We start from the raw sequence: 17296 nt of genomic DNA, 5'->3' as shown, positions 1-17296 counted from the left end.
ATAATCTATCTCATTAGAGAGGTATGTGTGCAGGAACTCGCGTACGTTTATATAGTATATATAAATGCATTACAGAAGCAGGAAAGTCGAGAGACACAGGCAAAAGACTGTTTGCGGTGTGCAGCACTGCAGCACAAACGTATGTGTGTATATGTTTATGTTTGTGTGTGTGTGTGTGTTGTGTGTGTTATGCGCGCGGGCTCATTTGTAGACTGTCGCGCGCGCGCTTGATTTTCTTTGCGGTGAAAGGGTATATATACGATTGCTGGTGCACAGACCGTACTCCGAGGTATATACGTATTATGAATATATACGTCGAAAACAGAAGGAAATTGGTTTTGTTCCGCGCGACTTTTCGCTTTCGAAATTATACATACACACACACGCGAAATTTGCGTAATAATTCGAATAAATGCGTATATGATACGTTACGTATATGGTTCGGCGCGCGCAATTGATGAACGCAAAAATTTTCCTTCCAATTCACGCCCGCGCACGAATGTCCGCCGTCGCAGTCATGCATACATAGCAACGATAATAACACGCCGCGTGTGTAAAGAAAAGATACGGACGTATGAGTGTGTGTGTGTAATGCAATAAAGAGAATAAACGAATAGATCCGAGAGAGATCTCCGGAGAGCTGCAGCACATACGGCGCTGCTCGCCAAAGCTTTATTTTTGCTTTGAAGGATGCCGCGCGCGCGGCGTCGGTGCGCACACATTAATACATAAGGTCGAATCTTTCGTATACGTTTCGCAAGGATATGTGCAGGTGTGTGCATACGCGCGTACATATATACGAATAAACGATAGGCCGCCTTAGTCGTCTTAGTCGTAGTCGTAGTGGTCGTTCGTTTCATGCTCCTCTGAACGCCCGCTGCACCGTATATAGCTACACTAGGCAGCTTATAAGCACGAGAGACAAAGGTTTCCTGTGCTCGCGCGCATCTCGCTCGTCGCGATGCGTCCTACCTTCCGCAGCTTTAACGCAAAAGCAAAAAAAAAGTTTACTTTTATTGTTTAAAAAAAAAATATTTTATATATATATATATAAACGTATATACGCTATAAAAGCAAATGACAATGGGACGCTGCTGCTGCTGCTGGTTGGCTTAGTGGGTGCGTAATTGTGCAGTTCCAGCCATTTACTTTTTCCCCAGCTGTCGACGATAGAGAGACAGGGACTGCACTGCGTCCATTTATACATTATGGTCGCGGCGGTGCAATGCGCATAGGAGCGACCCTCGATAGTAATCTTTTTTCTCTGCTCATTTTTGTCTCGTTTTTTCATCGAGGATCGTTAAGATATCTCGACTCTCCAATTGTCTCCGTAATGCCTTACTTTATTATTGCGATTCGGTTGGCTCTCGGAGCTCGATTGGGATAAAAATGTAAAATCTGCGCTCGTTGCAATTACTGCTCGATTCCTTACAAGCTATTATAACGATCGCAGCTGAAATTACGGATAATTTGGTCGATCGACTATTATATGGTAGCGATCGGAGTTAGGTATGGACTTAGGATAATGAACGCTCGAACTAGATTATATGGATTAATGCATTCGACGTTTTCGTGCTTTGCACTTTAGCGCTTTGACACGCAGCGATTGCTCCCTTTTTTTTTAACAATCGTGTACGTGGAAAAATGTATAATTTCGTTCGCGTTTGCACAATGACAGCGACAGTAGCAGAGCAGAGAAAAAGAACAAAAAAAAAAGAAAAAAAAGAAAGAAAAGGAAGAAAGAGAGAGAGAGAAAAGGGCAGCCCCCGATCATCCTGTGCAGATATATTACCGCCGAAACCATCAAAAAGTTCATTTGTGTGCTTATATACTTTTGTACACATAATAGCTGCCTTGTGTATATACAACTCCTGCCCGTGGAAGGAAGTTGCAAGTTGCATGACGCGCGCGGCCAGCCAAGACCACCGTCTTGCCGCATCGTACATATACTGCTCCGTGGCTCTCTCAGAGCTGCAGCACTATATACAGGGCAAACGACCTTCCATTCGCGTAGCAGCAGCAGCAGCATACACATACACATATATCTATATTTGTATATATGTATGTATTGGTTGCGATGCACAATGCTGACTCTGGTTTTTTTTTTTCGTGCGCTGCGCTACGATGCGTTACTTGTGTATGTGCATCTCTCTCTCTCTCTCTCTCTCTCCAGCCGAGGATTGTAAATATCGGACTCGTAGAATCTAGGATGCGAGGATGCGGGTATATCTACGCAGTCGAACGCATTATAGACATAGGAGCATTTCGCAATCTCTAGTAGGCCTTAAAAGTTATCAGTTACATTATAGCGAACTATCCCTCTCTCTCTCTATAATGTGTCGCAACGATCCTTTAACAGATACAGCTGCCAATCACATACATCACGCATACTACGTATAGCTGAGGTGCTCCGAAACTCGACCCGTCTATCTCTCTCTCATTTTCGCGTCTTACATAAAACTTCGATACACGCGTAAATATACATTTTCCACGAAGGATCCTAGCGATGCGTGAAGCTGCCTTATACATACAATAATATTATTATACAGCGTTACAATTAATGAGGCGTATACTCGAGTCGATCTCCTTTTTATACATTATAATGCATCGAGCGAACAATAATACCGCAAAACCACATGGAAATTAATCGATTCTTATACTCTTTTATCTCGTTGTTGCAGGCCGAGAGAGGAGAGATCGTCATCCACATCGACGAGCGGCGTCGGCGGCGTTGGCGGTAACAACAGCAACAGTGGTGCTGGAGCAGCAGCAGCAGCAGCATCAGCCATGGTACTAACCGTGACGGAGGACACACCCGCGGACATGCTGGCCGGCAGCATGGAGCTGCTCGTGCAGATGCCGCGCGAGCACAGCGTACAGACGCACAGGGTCACCGTGCAGAGGAGGTAATTATTTATTTTGCAATTGTTGTTGTTGTTGTTTCGTATACGTACATATGTAGCGCGCAAATCATGCGTCAAATTTGTTTCCCTTTTACGATTTGTATACGTATATAAGTGTATCGAGAGTACATACAGAGCACACGGTGCAGTTAAAGTTTATTGACTCTCCCGTACATGTGTATAATAATGATGATAATAATGGGAGGGTATCGCACACACGAGGCGACGATTTTTATGCGTGCGGATTTCGCAAACGATCGTATATATACCTAATTGAGTAGTGGGGAGGCAGGAGAAAGGTCGTATATCGTATAGCGGAGGGCCTTAGGATATCATTTGGGATGCAGCCCATTGTCCGTATTATGTACAAGGTCGTGTGTACGCGAGTACATAGTCTCGAATCGCTCGACTGAATGCATAAATCGATCATCATGGCCACTGTATATACGCGTGGATCATTCCCATGTACGGTGGAGAGGATCGACCTTTGTACGAATGAATGAAACTCGAAGTAGTGGTGGTGGTAGTGGTATACATTGTAATTGTTTAATGCGCGCTCGGCAATTGCAATTAGATTCATTGTTGTTATAGATAAGGTAGGCTGCTACGGTGCGCGTTCCTAAGAGTGAACATCTCCGCATCCATCTTTCTCTCTCTCTTTTTTTCGCTTCGTTATATACGGGAATAATTGCCCAGGCCCTGAGAGAGAGAAGAGAGAGACTAGACGACGAAGCACATGGGAAAAAGTGATGGCTCGGAGTCAAAGAGGGAGAAAGAAAAGTTATTTTTTTTCTTCATTTTAATATTTTACGACGTATACATACGTACCGAACGAAGCGATTTTTCGATAACGCGCACGCGCAGCACAGCGTGGCAGCAGCAGCAGCACTTTCTGTAAAATGCATTACGTTGTATTATTACGTGTATATTACGACGCCTGCCGCCGCGTGTATTTATTTACCTGTGCGCCTTTCAAGACGTGTGTGTGTGCAGCTCCACATCTCGCGTGGACGTTATAATTGGCTTTGAATTTCAAAGAGATGCGCTTGTTTGCGCGCTTTTATCTGTCTTCCTCTCGCTTTTTTCTTTCCTTCTTTCTTTCTAAGCGCACATCGGACGTGTCGTGTGTGTGTGTGTGTGTGTGTGAGCATAAGCTTCGATGCTGCTGCTGCTGCTGTGCCATCGAGCGTACATATCGTGCGATTCGCATAATATTTAACGAACAAAGAAAAATTAAAAAGGAAAGGAAAAAAAAGAATAGGCAATTTATATTTAAATATCCTTCGAGGCCTGCCCGTGTATAATAACTAATATACTACATTTGCGATTGCGCAAAAACGCCGATCGCGGAAGAGGTATACCCCAAACTTATGCAAATGAAAGCCGATGCGACTCGCGCGAGGTAAAACAGCTTCAACAGCTATGAATTAAGAAACTGCGGTCGTTACGTTGAAATTTGTTTACACGCACAGGCGACTTTGGCCACAATATTTTGTTCGCCTGCGTCAATCATAAACAAGTTTCATTTAATTACGTCGATCCGGTGCTCACAGATTGATTCTAACTTGAAAATTCGTTTCCTAAATTTTCAAATAGTTAACTTGGAAATGTTCATTGTTATCAATTACTCGGTTATGATAAGGATAAGTTGAAACTTTTCAGAACAGGTACTGTCGCTGCACCTTAAAAAATGAATTTCTTCATAATTATCGACTTTCCTTTCTCTTACTGGGGCACCGTTTCTAGTTCCTGTACTATTTAGAAGTCCAAAAAAAAATTCTTCGGAAAAATCGTTGACACATTGAAATTTTAAACTGGTATAAATATTGTAAGGATAACATTTACCCAAATATATCGGTAACTCAATAGTAAACAATATGATCATGAACGATTTTGACATAGCCTCTCTTACAGTGATCATGTTTACACTGAAACCCCAATTAGTTTTGAAGCTGCCTTTTCCAATGAAACAGGCCGTGATATCAAAAGACTAATTTCACTCATTTCATTTTCGTGATACTTAATAGACTGATCAATCGTTTAATTTAGGCACCAAAATGGATAAAAATGAGGAGAAAATGGAAAAAATTGTCTCGAAAGATAATTTAAGTGACGACAAACAATACGTTTGCGATATCTGTCAGGAGGCATTTACACTAGAATCAAGCATGATAATACACCGAGACACAATTCACAACGAACAGAAAGATTTCGCTTGTGACAAATGTGAGAAGAAATTCGAGTTCCGAAGTCATCTGAGTAGACACCAAATATCGGTACACAGAGGCCGCAAAGATTTTGCATGCAATCAGTGCGAGAAAAAATTCGTGAAAAAATCCAGTTTAATCACGCACCAAAAATTGGTACACAAAGATCATAAAAATTTCACATGCAACAAGTGCGAGAAAAAATTTGAAAATAAATCAAATTTAATAAATCACAATAAAATATTCCACGAAGTTTTCAAAGATTATTTATGTGAAAGATGCGCGAAGAGATTTGGAAATAAACAGAGTTTGCTGATACATATAAAGACAATCCATGAAGGTCGCAAAGATTTCGCCTGCGATAGGCGCGGAGAGAAATTTAGAGAAAAATCGCATTTGCTCTATCATCTAAGCACGGAACACGAAGATCGGGAAGATTTTCCCTGTGACAAGGGCGCGGAGGTATTTAAAAAAAAATCGCATTTGATCGACCACCAAAGTACAATACATAAAAGTCACAGAGACTCTGTAGATAATAAGTGCGAAAAGATATTTGGAAGAAAATTTACTTTGTTGAAGCACCAAAGAACAGTTCACGAAGGTCGGACAGATTTTGTATGCGATAATTGCGAGAAGAAATTTGGACATAAATCGACTTTAATTTTTCATCAAAAAACAGTCCACGAGGGTCGCAAAGATTACGCATGCGACAATTGCGAAAGAAAATGTGTACGTAAATCAGATTTATTGAAGCACCAAAGGGCAGTTCATGAGGGTCGCAAAGATTTTGCATGCGACAAATGCGAAAAGAAATTTGGACAAATGAGTAGTTTGCTTTTCCACCAAAAGACAGTCCACGAAGGTCGCAAAGATTTCAAATGCGATAATTGCGAGAAAAAATTTGGACAAAAATCACATTTGCTCTCCCACCAAAGGGCAGTCCATAAAGGACGTAAAGACTATGCATGCGACAAATACGAAACGAAATGTGGAAGTAAAGCAGATTTGTTGAATCACCAAAGGATAGTGCATGAAGGTCGTAGAGATTTCGCCTGCGACAAGTGCGAGAAAAAGTTTGGCCATAAATATAATTTGCTCGCGCACCAGAAAACAGTACACGAAGGTCGCAAAGATTATGGATGCGACAAATGTGAGATGAAATTTGGACTTAAATCGAATTTATTCAGGCACCAAAAGGTAGTACACGAAGGTCACAAACATTTCGCATGCAAGAAGTGCGAGAAGCGATTCGGAAGTAAAACATATTTGCTTTTGCACGAAAAGATAATCCATGAAGGTCGGAGAGATTTCCCATGCGACGAGTGCGAAAAGAAATATACACAAAGATCACATTTACTCGTCCACCAAAGAATCGTCCACGAAGGTCGCGAAGATTACGAATGCGTCAAGTGCGAAAAAAAATTCGGACATAGATCGCATTTTCTTTTTCACCAAAGAACAGTCCATGAAGGTCGGAGAGATTTCCCATGCGACAAGTGCGAAAAGAAATATACAAAAAGATCGCATTTACTCGTCCACCAAAGAACAGTCCACGAAGGTCGTGTAGATTTCGAATGCGACAAATGCGAAAAAAAATTCGGACAAAGATCGCATTTGCTTTGCCATCAAAGAACAGTCCACGAGGGTAGCAAAGATTACGCATGCGGCAGATGAAAGAAAAAATTTGGACGAATACAGCATTTACTTTTGCATCATAAGACAGCCCATCAAAGTCGGAAAGACTACGCATGCGACTACAACGGAATGAAATTTAGACACTGATTGAGTTCGTTCCAACATCAATCGACAGCCCACATAGATCAGTGGAATTTGGTACGCGAAAAAAGCGAGAAAAAAAATATGTATTTAAGCAATTTAATTGAACACCAAAAACCATTTCATGAAAAAGTTTTTATGAATAATTTATTGCATGTATGAACGTGTCTTAAAGTCGTTGCAATCGTATGCTCTGAATAGTTCCTCAGAAAATAGTATGCATCTCGTTAGCAAAATCATAAAAATCGACGATCTTTTTTCTTAACAATTGTTAACTTATAGAAAATTTCTTTAGTTGTTCAATAAAAACCGTATTAATATGTTTGTGTCTTATCCGCACCTGGTGCTTCGACTTTTATTATTACACCTTTGTTAACTGTCCTGATGGTACTTTAGCATTAAAATCCCCAAAATTTCGCGCACTGCTAATCACTAATCTCCGTCCTTTTTTCGGCTACACTGGTCCTGCAGCTCTTCCATCCTGAACTTGTCTCGAGAGAAAAAAAAATGAAAAAATCCCGGGCATCCAAAAAAAAATTCTTCGGAAAAATCGTTGACAAATTGAAATTTTAAACTGGTATAAATATTGTAAAGATAACATTTACCCAAATATATCGGTAACTCAATAGTAAACAATAGTAAACAATGATCATTAACGATTTTGACATAGCCTCTCTTACAGTGATCATGTTTACACTAAAACTCCAATTAGTTTTGAAGCTGCCTTTCCCAATGAAACAAGCCACAATATCAAAAGACAAATTTTACTCATTTCATTTCTGTGATTCTTAGTAGACTGATCAATTGTTAAATTAAGGCACCAAAATGGATAAAAGTGAGGAGAAAATGGAAAAAATTGTCTCGAAAGATAATTTAAGTGACGACAAACAATACGTTTGTGATATCTGTCAGGAGGCATTTACACTAGAATCAAGCATGATAATACACCGAGACACAATTCACAACGAACAAAAAGATTTCGCTTGTGACAAATGTGAGAAGAAATTCGAGTTCCGAAGTCATTTAAGTAGACACCAAATATCAGAACACAAAAGCCGTAATGAATTTGCATGCAATCAGTGCGAGAAAAAATTCGTGAAAAAATCCAGTTTAATCACGCACCAAAAATTGGTACACAAAGATCGTAAAAATTTCACATGCAACAAGTGCGAGAAGAAATATGTGAAAAAATCGAGTTTGTTTACGCACCAAAAATTGGTACACAAAGATCGGAAAGATTTCACATGCAACAAGTGCGAGAAGAAATTTGAAAATAAATCAAATTTAATAAATCACAATAAAATATTTCACGAAGTTTTCAAAGATTATTTATGTGAAAAGTGCGCCAAGAGATTTGGAAATAAACGGAGTTTGCTGAAACACGTAAAAATAGTCCATGAGGATCCCCAAGATTTCTTATGCGACAAATGCGGGGAGAAATTTGAAAAAAAATCGCAATGGCTCTTCCACCTGAAGACGGCACATGAAGGTCGTGAGGATCTCAAATTCGACAATTGTAAGAGAAAATATAAACAAAAATCGCTTTTAATGTGGCACCAAAAAACAGTCCACGAAGGTCGTAAAGATTTCGCTTGTGACAGGTGCGAGAAAAAATTTTCACACAAACCGAGTTTGCTCATCCACCAAAGGACAGTTCATGAAAGTGGCAAAGACTACGCATGCGACAATTGCGAAAAAAAATTCAGACAAAGATCGCATTTGATTTTCCACCAAAGAACAGTCCATGAGGGTCGCAAAGACTATGCATGCGATAATTGCGAAACGAAATGTGGGAGTAAATCAGATTTGTTGAAGCACCAAAGGACAGTCCACGAAGGTCGTAAAGATTTCGCTTGTGACAGGTGCGAGAAAAAATTTTCACACAAACCGAGTTTGCTCATCCACCAAAGGACAGTACACGAAGGTCGCAAAGATTTCTCCTGTAACAAGTGTGAGAAGACATTTCGACAAAAAGGGCATTTGCACTATCACCAAAGAACAGTGCATGAAGGTCGCAAAGACTTTATATGCGACAAGTGCGAGAAAAAATTTGGATGTCAAAGCAATTTGTTGAAACACCAAAAAGCAGTCCACGAAGGTCGCAAAGATTACACTTGCGACGAATGCGAGAAGAAATTTGGACATAAAAGCAATTATATTAGACACCAAAAATTAGTCCACGAAGGTCGCAAAGATTACACATGCGACAAATGCGAGCGAAAATATGGAGAAAAGTCGCGATTGATTGGACACGTAAAGGCAGTCCACGAAGGTTGCAGAGATTTTGCTTGCGACAAGTGCGAGAAGAAATTTGAACACCGATCGCATTTGTTTGTCCATCAAAAAACAGTCCACGAAGGTCGTAAAGATTTCGCTTGTGACAGGTGCGAGAAAAAATTTTCACACAAACCGAGTTTGCTCATCCACCAAAGGACAGTACACGAAGGTCGCAAAGATTTCGCCTGTGACAAGTGCGAGAAAAAATTCGGGAAAAAATCTCATTTGCTCTCCCACCAAAGGACAGTACACGAAGGTCGCAAAGACTTTATATGCGACAAGTGCGAGAAAAAATTTGGATGTCAAAGCAATTTGTTGAAACACCAAAAAGCAGTCCACGAAGGTCGCAAAGATTACACTTGCGACAAATGTGAGAAGAAATTCAGAGAAAAATCGAAATTGATTCGACACCAAAATATAGCACATCATGGTCGTAAAGATTTCGCATGTGACAACTGCGAAAATAAATTTGATGGAGAATTGACTTTACTTATGCATCAAAAGACAGTCCATCAAGGTTTACGCCCGTAAAGACTTTGCATGTGACAAATGCGAGAAGAAATTTGGGAATCCGAACAATTTTGACAAACACCAAAAACTAGTCCACCAAGGTCGCAAAGATTACGAATGCGTTAATTGTAAGAAAAAATTTATACGAAAACAGCATTTGCTTTTCCATCTCAAGACAGCCCGTTATAGTCGTAAAGACTACGCATGCGTTACAGTGAGATGAAATTTGAATATTGATTGAATTCATTCAAACATCGATCTACAGCGCACAAAGATCATTCAGATATGTTACGCGAAAAAAGCGAGAAGAAAATTATGGATTTAAGCAATTTAATTTTTTTCTCTTGACAATTGTTAATTTATAGAAAACTTCTATAGTTGATAAAGTACAAAATTTCAATAAAAACCGTATCAATATGTTTGTATCTGACCCGAACCAGGTGCTTCGACTATTATTAATACACCTTTCTTCACTGTCCTGATTTTTAGTATCGAAATCCCCAAAATTTCGCGTACCGTCAATCACTAATCTCAGTCATTTTTTCGGTTACTTTGTTCCTGTAGCTCTTCGATCCTGAACTTGTCTCGAGAGAAAAAAAAATGGAAAAATCCCGGGCATCGACCTGCACCAGCTGTGATCTGCTGATTTTCGTCGCTGATCTAAAATAACACCTTCGCCAAGTCACCGTCGTATTTTTTCCGACGAATAATGTCTTATCCGAATACTTTCTACTAAATAAGCTTCGCGATCGGCGCAGCTCAGGTTTTTCGCGACGATGATTAGTGCAGCGGCGCGACGGCCGCTGTGTGGTGTTGCTGCTGCTGCCAGCGAGTATCATAAGGCATAGTAAAAACCAAAGAGAAAAGCCACACAGCTAAATAGACGTGTACAGAGGTGAATGATTGATTGGTGTGTATAATGAGCGCCGCGGCCGCGAGCATCTCTTGGTTTTTTTTTCACTTTTTCTCGCTCGCCGTTTTTGTTTTTGCTCCTGGCGTGATCAGGCCGCTTGTAGCACGAGTTATCATTTACCTGTCTGTGTGTCTTTATTCAGTAACTTTGCTGTTGTATATTTTAAGCTTGTAAATAATTCGTCGTTTGTAAAGCTTTTCTACAGCATGAGGTATTTAATTTATTATTATTATATAGCGATGATGCATATTTTCAGAGAAAAATATACGTTTCAAGATATTTTATGAACTTTTAACCAATACTAAACAGCAAACCAAGATCTATTGTTAGATAGCCCAAAGTTTGAGGTATATTCATATTGATAAAATTTTTATTTTAAAAATTTGCAGTAACATTTTTTACACTTGTCGAGTAAAGCACGAACGCTTATGCTTAGTTCATTGATGAAATACACATTATTTACTGAAAAAAAAGTTCGGGTCATTTGTATAAATATAATATTTAAATTCTCTGCGCATGCAAACGATATCTTAAAACAAAAGAGCTTGTAAATGTCTTTACTTTCACACGTTGCGAGTCACGAGTTTTTTTGTCTTTGCTCCAACTTTTTGTTTGGACAAAAATCTGTTATATCTACAAACCAGACAATTATAGCATCTGTCGAAAAATTTGTCTTTGCCAATTTTCTTGGCTTTTTTTCTTCGTCCGCTCGAAATCGATGGTCGCCCAGATCTCGTTTTTCTCTCGCTGCTTGCTTCATCTTTGCGGCATTTGTGGACTAATTTTTGGTGCTGGATCAGACTGTTTTCAATCCTAAATGCCTGCTCGCACTTGTCGCATGCATAATTTTTGCGGCCTCTACGGACAGCTTTTTGGTGTCCAGCCAAATTCTTTTGATCCCCAAATGTCTCTTCATTCTTATCGCTTGAAAAATGTATGCGACTTTCGTGGAGTGTCTTTTGGGAGTTGATCAAATATCTTGGATTATCGAATTTCGGCTCGTCCTTGTGGCTTGCGTAATCTTTGAGATCTTCGCTTACATCTTCATGTGTTTTCAGGTGCGAGATCAAGCTCGATTTGTGTCCAAAGTTCTTTTCGCACTTATCGCATTGATAATACTTGGGATCATCATGAACGTTCATTTGATGTTTAATCAATTTCGATTTTAATCGGAATTTCTTCTCGCAATAGTCACATTTGAAATCTCCGTGTACTTTTCTTTGGTGGTAGAGCAAATTCAGTTTTTGTGTAAATTTCTTCTCACATTTGTCGTATAGGTAATCTTTACTACCTTCGTGGACTGATTTTTGGTGTCTAATCAAATTGCTTCGAGACCCAAATTTCTTCTCGCATTTATCGCAAGTGTAATCTTTGCGACCTTCGTGTACTATTTTTTGGTGCGCGAGCAAATGATATTTATGTCCAAACTTTTTCTCGCACTTGTCACAGGCGAAATCTTTACGACCTTCATGTACTGTCCTTTGGTGCTTCAACAAATCTGATTTACTCCCACATTTCGTTTCGCATTTGTCACAGGCGAAATCTTTGCGACCTTCGTGTACTATTTTTTGGTGCGCGAGCAAATGATAGTTATGTCCAAATTTTTTCTCGCAATTATCGCATGCAAAATCTTTGCGACCTTCATGGACTGTTCTTGTGTGTAAGAGCAAACCACTTTTATGTCCGAATTTCTTCTCACATTTGTCGCATGCATAATCTTTGCGACCTTCGTGGACTGTCCTTTGGTGGAAGAGCAAATTCGATCTTTGTCCGAACTTTTTTTCGCACCCATCGCATGAAAAATCTTTGCGACCTTCGTGGACTGTCCTTTGGTGCTGAACCAAATACGATTTTCCTCCAAATTTTTGCTCGCATTTGTCGCATGTGTAATCTTTGCGACCTTCATGGACTACTTTTTGGTGTTTGATCAAATTGCATTTATAACCAAATTTCTTCTCGCATTCGTCGCATGCGTAATCTTTGCAACTTTCGTGTACTGTCGTTTGGTGTCTGAGCAAACGCGATTTATGTCCAAATTTTTTTTCGCACTCATCGCATGAAAAATCTTTGCGACCTTCGTGGACTGTCCTTTGGTGCTTCAACAAATCTGATTTACTCACACATTTCGTTTCGCAATTATCGCATGCGAAATCTTTGCGACCTTCATGGACTACTTTTTGGTGTCTGATCAAATTGCATTTATGTCCAAATTTCTTTTCGCACTTCTCACATGCAAAATCTTTGCGATTATTGTGAACTGCATTGTGTGCAAATGACCCCTGACTACTAATATCCATTTTGATGCCTGAAGTAACCAATAAGTCTTTCTATTCAATGCCACGGAAAATTAATAAGTAAAATTTATCTTTCGGTATTATGTCCTGTATCGTCAAAGACAAAATTCATACTTTAATTGTTTGGCTAGAAACGTGCTCAGTGTTTAAGAGGCGCTCTGATGACTGTTTACAACTGTATTGTTTACAATTAAGTTTAAAATTTATCTATCTGTATGTTTTCCGCATGTCTTTGAATTGTATCAAAATTCTAACTTGACGACGATTTGAGAAATTTTTTCAGTCTCGTAAAACCAAGTACTTAAAAAAAGTTAAAATGAATTTTTCGCGAAGCTGTCGAGGATACTTTTCTTTTCCTATATATAATATCAATATGCAACGATTTTTGTCGTCGAACGAACTATATAATACATAATCGATCGATCGTATCCTTCGACGTTTTAAGGATATCGACCAGTTCACGCGTACGCGTTTATATACCCAAATACGTATATATAATATGTACTATGCGCGTAATCGATGCAATGCGTGTGCGGTACGTATACATTATGCGCAACTTTCGACTTTTTGAGGGAAAAAAAGGCGGAAAAATGCGCACTATACCGCCGAGTCCGCGCAGACATTCGTATACAGCTCGACTCGATCGACTGTATATATATTGGCACACGCGAACGAACCGTTCGGTCACGTTTCGTGCGCGCGGCTCGCCATGATTTTCTCGCGCGCCTTACTGGCAAAAGAGCATTGCGAGTTTGCGAAGTACGTGACGAAGTCTCGCGGATCTCGCTTTTATTATACACACATACAACTGAAACTTGTAAACGCTCATAAGTTGTTTCGCGTGTTTCATGCACGTATATTACATTATGTATATATCGGTAAATATATATAATAGGGGCTGAAAGAGTGAGATGTAATTTTTTATCGCGGTGATGTTTCTTTTCTCCGTTCGCTATTTTTATTATTTTTTTTTTCCTCGAGTTTTCGTACTTCTGTAATGTATGCACGTTTATAGTTGTCGTACCTACGTAGCGCTACGCCCGTCGAATCGGTCGTGCTTCATTGTTACAGATTATGCATTATAATACGATACAGAAGACATCGGCAATGGTTACGTAAAATTGTGCACAAAACGATCCGAGTCATTCGCGGTCGCCCGGCTTCCTTCCGTTTTTCTCTTTCTCTCTCGAAACGAAACTTTTCTTGTCCTTTCGCTTGTATATTACAGTACAAATCGACGAAATTTAACGAGCATCCCGATACTCCCCCACTCGTATATCGTATGTATATCTACATGCGAGCGCATACCGCTGCGTACAGTACGCACGAGTACTTGAAAAAAATTAAAAGATCCCAAACATTCCAACGTACGGCAGCAGCGAGTCATTACGCATGAAATAAATATCTCGAGTACGCGTACTCTTGCATGTATATATATAAACCTTGGTTCGTTCTGTGTGTTACAGCACGCCAATGATGGATCTCCTCGTGCAGATCGCCACCGCGCACAAATTGGCAGCCTCGAGTTATAGCCTGCAGGCGATCGGCGAGCGAGGACTTGTACTGCCCCATCAGCCCAACACGCCGATCGGCGCGCTCGACGCTCTACAGGTGAGTCTCGGGAGAGAAAAGAAAATCTTTTTCTTTATATATGTACTTTATATGTGTGTATATACCTTCCTCCCTTGCGTTCTTCTCTCTTAACGTACACGTGCATTTTAAGTGTGTATAAAACACGAGTATCGGAGCTTTGTCAGTCGTGACGAAAAAGAGAGACGCGCGTGTTTATTAATGTATAAACATTAATTGCGATCTGCAATAGCTATTAGTCGAAAAATCATATCTTATCTAGTCAATTACACTTCGGACGCCTGTACACACATACATATGAAAATTATCGGCTCTCTACTATCGTCGTAGCTCGCAAAGCAAAAACGATTATGTATTACTCGCTCGAGAGATAAGCCCGTGGCAACTATCGCGCACACACACAGACACACGCACACACTGGTTCGTGCCGCGTGCCTATATGTATGCAATTATGGTGCATAACGACGAGGAAAAGCAGAAAAGAAAAAATAAATAGAGGAACGAGACGTTTAGGTTTTTCCCTGCGTCAGCTATATACCTGTACTCTTATTTTCATCTCGCCATAGCGACAGATCGTTTCGAGATTCCATGCATACATTGCGATCCGTTACCTCATATCCTTTTATACATACGTATACATCGAAGCAGGAGCAGCTTCTATAACGCGCGTGCACTTATATATATTTCTCCGGGTACTGCCGCAGCTTTTTCAAAAGTCCATCCGGTTGTTGTGTTGGCTTGTAACACGCGCGCGCAAAAGGAAAATATTGCGTCGAATTCGCGCCTTGGGGCGAAGAAAAGACTTCTGCCGTTGCTGCAGCGATAGGATACGCATTATAACCGAGAGCTCTCTGGATCTCGTGTAAACGGAGAAGGAGACACGCCTCGAATGTAGATGCGTTCGACGATATAAACCAAAGAGCAACAAACTTCTTAGTCTTCGGAAGTAATTCCTTCTTGCTTCTAAAAATAAATTCATCGATTCAGATTTCGATCGGTTCGTAGTTACATTAATTTCAAGCTCGGCGATCGTGCGGTACATCGGCAGCGAGATTCAGTTATATTTCGCTCTTCGCGAATCCCGTGTAATCTCGTTCCATTGTTGAAACTCGAAATGGCTCTCTTAAGAGTATATTTGTAATATGAAAAAGACGCGCGGGGAAGATAATAACAAGTGTTTTTTTTATCGTCAATTATTTTCGGTATGAAATTGATTTATTTTACGCGCGCGAAGGAATCGATATACTACTATATAAAAAGAACAAGGTCGATTCGCGGAAATATATAATGGCGCCTTTTATATTGTTGCTTCGAAGAGAGAAGATACGACTGCGCAAACGAAACTAACAGCTATATATACACACAAAACGTTACAATTATTTTATGGACACACACGTATTTATGTACTCTTTAACGAGTACATAATTATCAAGCTCCGACTCGGACACTTTTGGCATTATATAATTCATCCGAAGAGAGTTTGCACACACCCAATGTCAATTGTGCGCTCGCCATGCAAATGTTATAACGTTCGTTTCGTTTTTCCTTTTCCAGGTCAAGCTTCTGCCTAAACAGGGTACGTTTCTGTCGCGCAAGAGACAGCAGTCCAATCAGCCATTCGAAACGACGTTCAGATTGCAGGTGAGCTACCGAGCAGTATAATTCTGCACGTTTTTTTTTTGCTTCTCTCTTCTCATTTTTTCCTTTTCTTGTCGTTGTTGTTGCTGTAATAACCCAGTATGCATATACGAGTACAGTCGAGCAATACGATACGAAAATATAATTACACATCGTCATTGTTTCTCTCGCGATGCGCCGTATTATAATAAGACAGCATGTATAAGGAGACACACACCGATGCCATTGTATGTATACATGTGTATATTTTGTATGTTGAACACAGGTGCACATGCCACGCAATCAGCTGTACGTATCGCGAGTGAGCCCAAAAACGAATCTCGGCGAGATCCTCGACGAAGTGTGCCGCACCAAGAATCTGGACCGGAATAAGTACGAGCTTCGACATCCAGGTGAGCGTGCAAAACGAAGAGGAGACGATAGCGCGGAGAAGAAAACATTTTTCCTTTTTTTTTATTATTTATTATTATAGATCGTCGAGGCCTGCGCGGCGTTGTACATTATTATTTATTAATGCTCTCTTTCTCTCTCGCCCGCTCGCTTTTCAATTCATTCATACGTGTTTCAATGCGCGCGCGCACACACACGTGATGTGTGTGTTGTATATATATCGGCTCTCTCGCAAAAGCCTTTCTCTTTTCTCGATATATCTAAGACCCGCAGCAGCTCCTGCATATAGATATATAGGCACTCAAACGCGCCGCGCGAGATTTTCCTTTTTCTCCGTCTATAATAGCATTGGAAGTGGGTAGCAGCAGTATAAACGCGTCCAAGCGGGTCGATATTCAAAATTTTATACACCGCGTACGAGTGATTTTACGATCGCTTCGCGTGCATTGCACTTTTTTTTGGTATATTCTCTACACGCGCGTCAAAGGAGGTGTTATAAATTCATGCCCCGGCAGATAGGCATCTGTTTATAATATATAATATATAAATGGTACAATCGTAATAGCGATCTGGCGAATCGATTATTGAATTATGTGGCTGCATTCTGTAGCTCGTACAGAAGTCACACACACACACACATTACGTCTAATTAGCCAATCCATATAAAAAAAGCTCGTTTTTCAATCCCCCACTCGCGCTAAACGACATTCGTTTTCGTGTACGCGTACTCTCGCGATGCAATAATAATGTGTTTCGCGCCGCTCTCGAGCTATCTCGCAATACATACAACTAAGTCGA

At 40.3% G+C, this 17296-nt stretch overlaps 1 protein-coding gene across 6 annotated transcripts in view; it reads left to right on the top strand.

Annotated features, from left to right (window-relative positions):
• Nucleotides 1-17296, top strand: part of LOC106655455 (formin-J) — a 115291-nt gene that overhangs the window by 87053 nt on the left and 10942 nt on the right. For all 6 annotated transcript variants that reach the window (XM_023457505.1, XM_014375844.2, XM_014375845.2 and 3 more), the window contains 4 exons: nt 2682-2906; nt 14347-14491; nt 16025-16111; nt 16374-16500. In XM_023457505.1, the coding sequence (XP_023313273.1) occupies nt 2682-2906; nt 14347-14491; nt 16025-16111; nt 16374-16500 (584 nt within the window). The remainder of the gene's footprint in view (nt 1-2681; nt 2907-14346; nt 14492-16024; nt 16112-16373; nt 16501-17296) is intronic.

Source organism: Trichogramma pretiosum, unplaced genomic scaffold (assembly GCF_000599845.2).
Source record: "Trichogramma pretiosum strain Unisexual culture from Peru unplaced genomic scaffold, Tpre_2.0 scaffold107, whole genome shotgun sequence".
Taxonomy (NCBI): domain Eukaryota; kingdom Metazoa; phylum Arthropoda; class Insecta; order Hymenoptera; family Trichogrammatidae; genus Trichogramma; species Trichogramma pretiosum.
The sequence above is the reverse complement of the archived record's forward strand: the minus strand, read 5'-3'. Positions and strand labels throughout refer to the sequence as shown.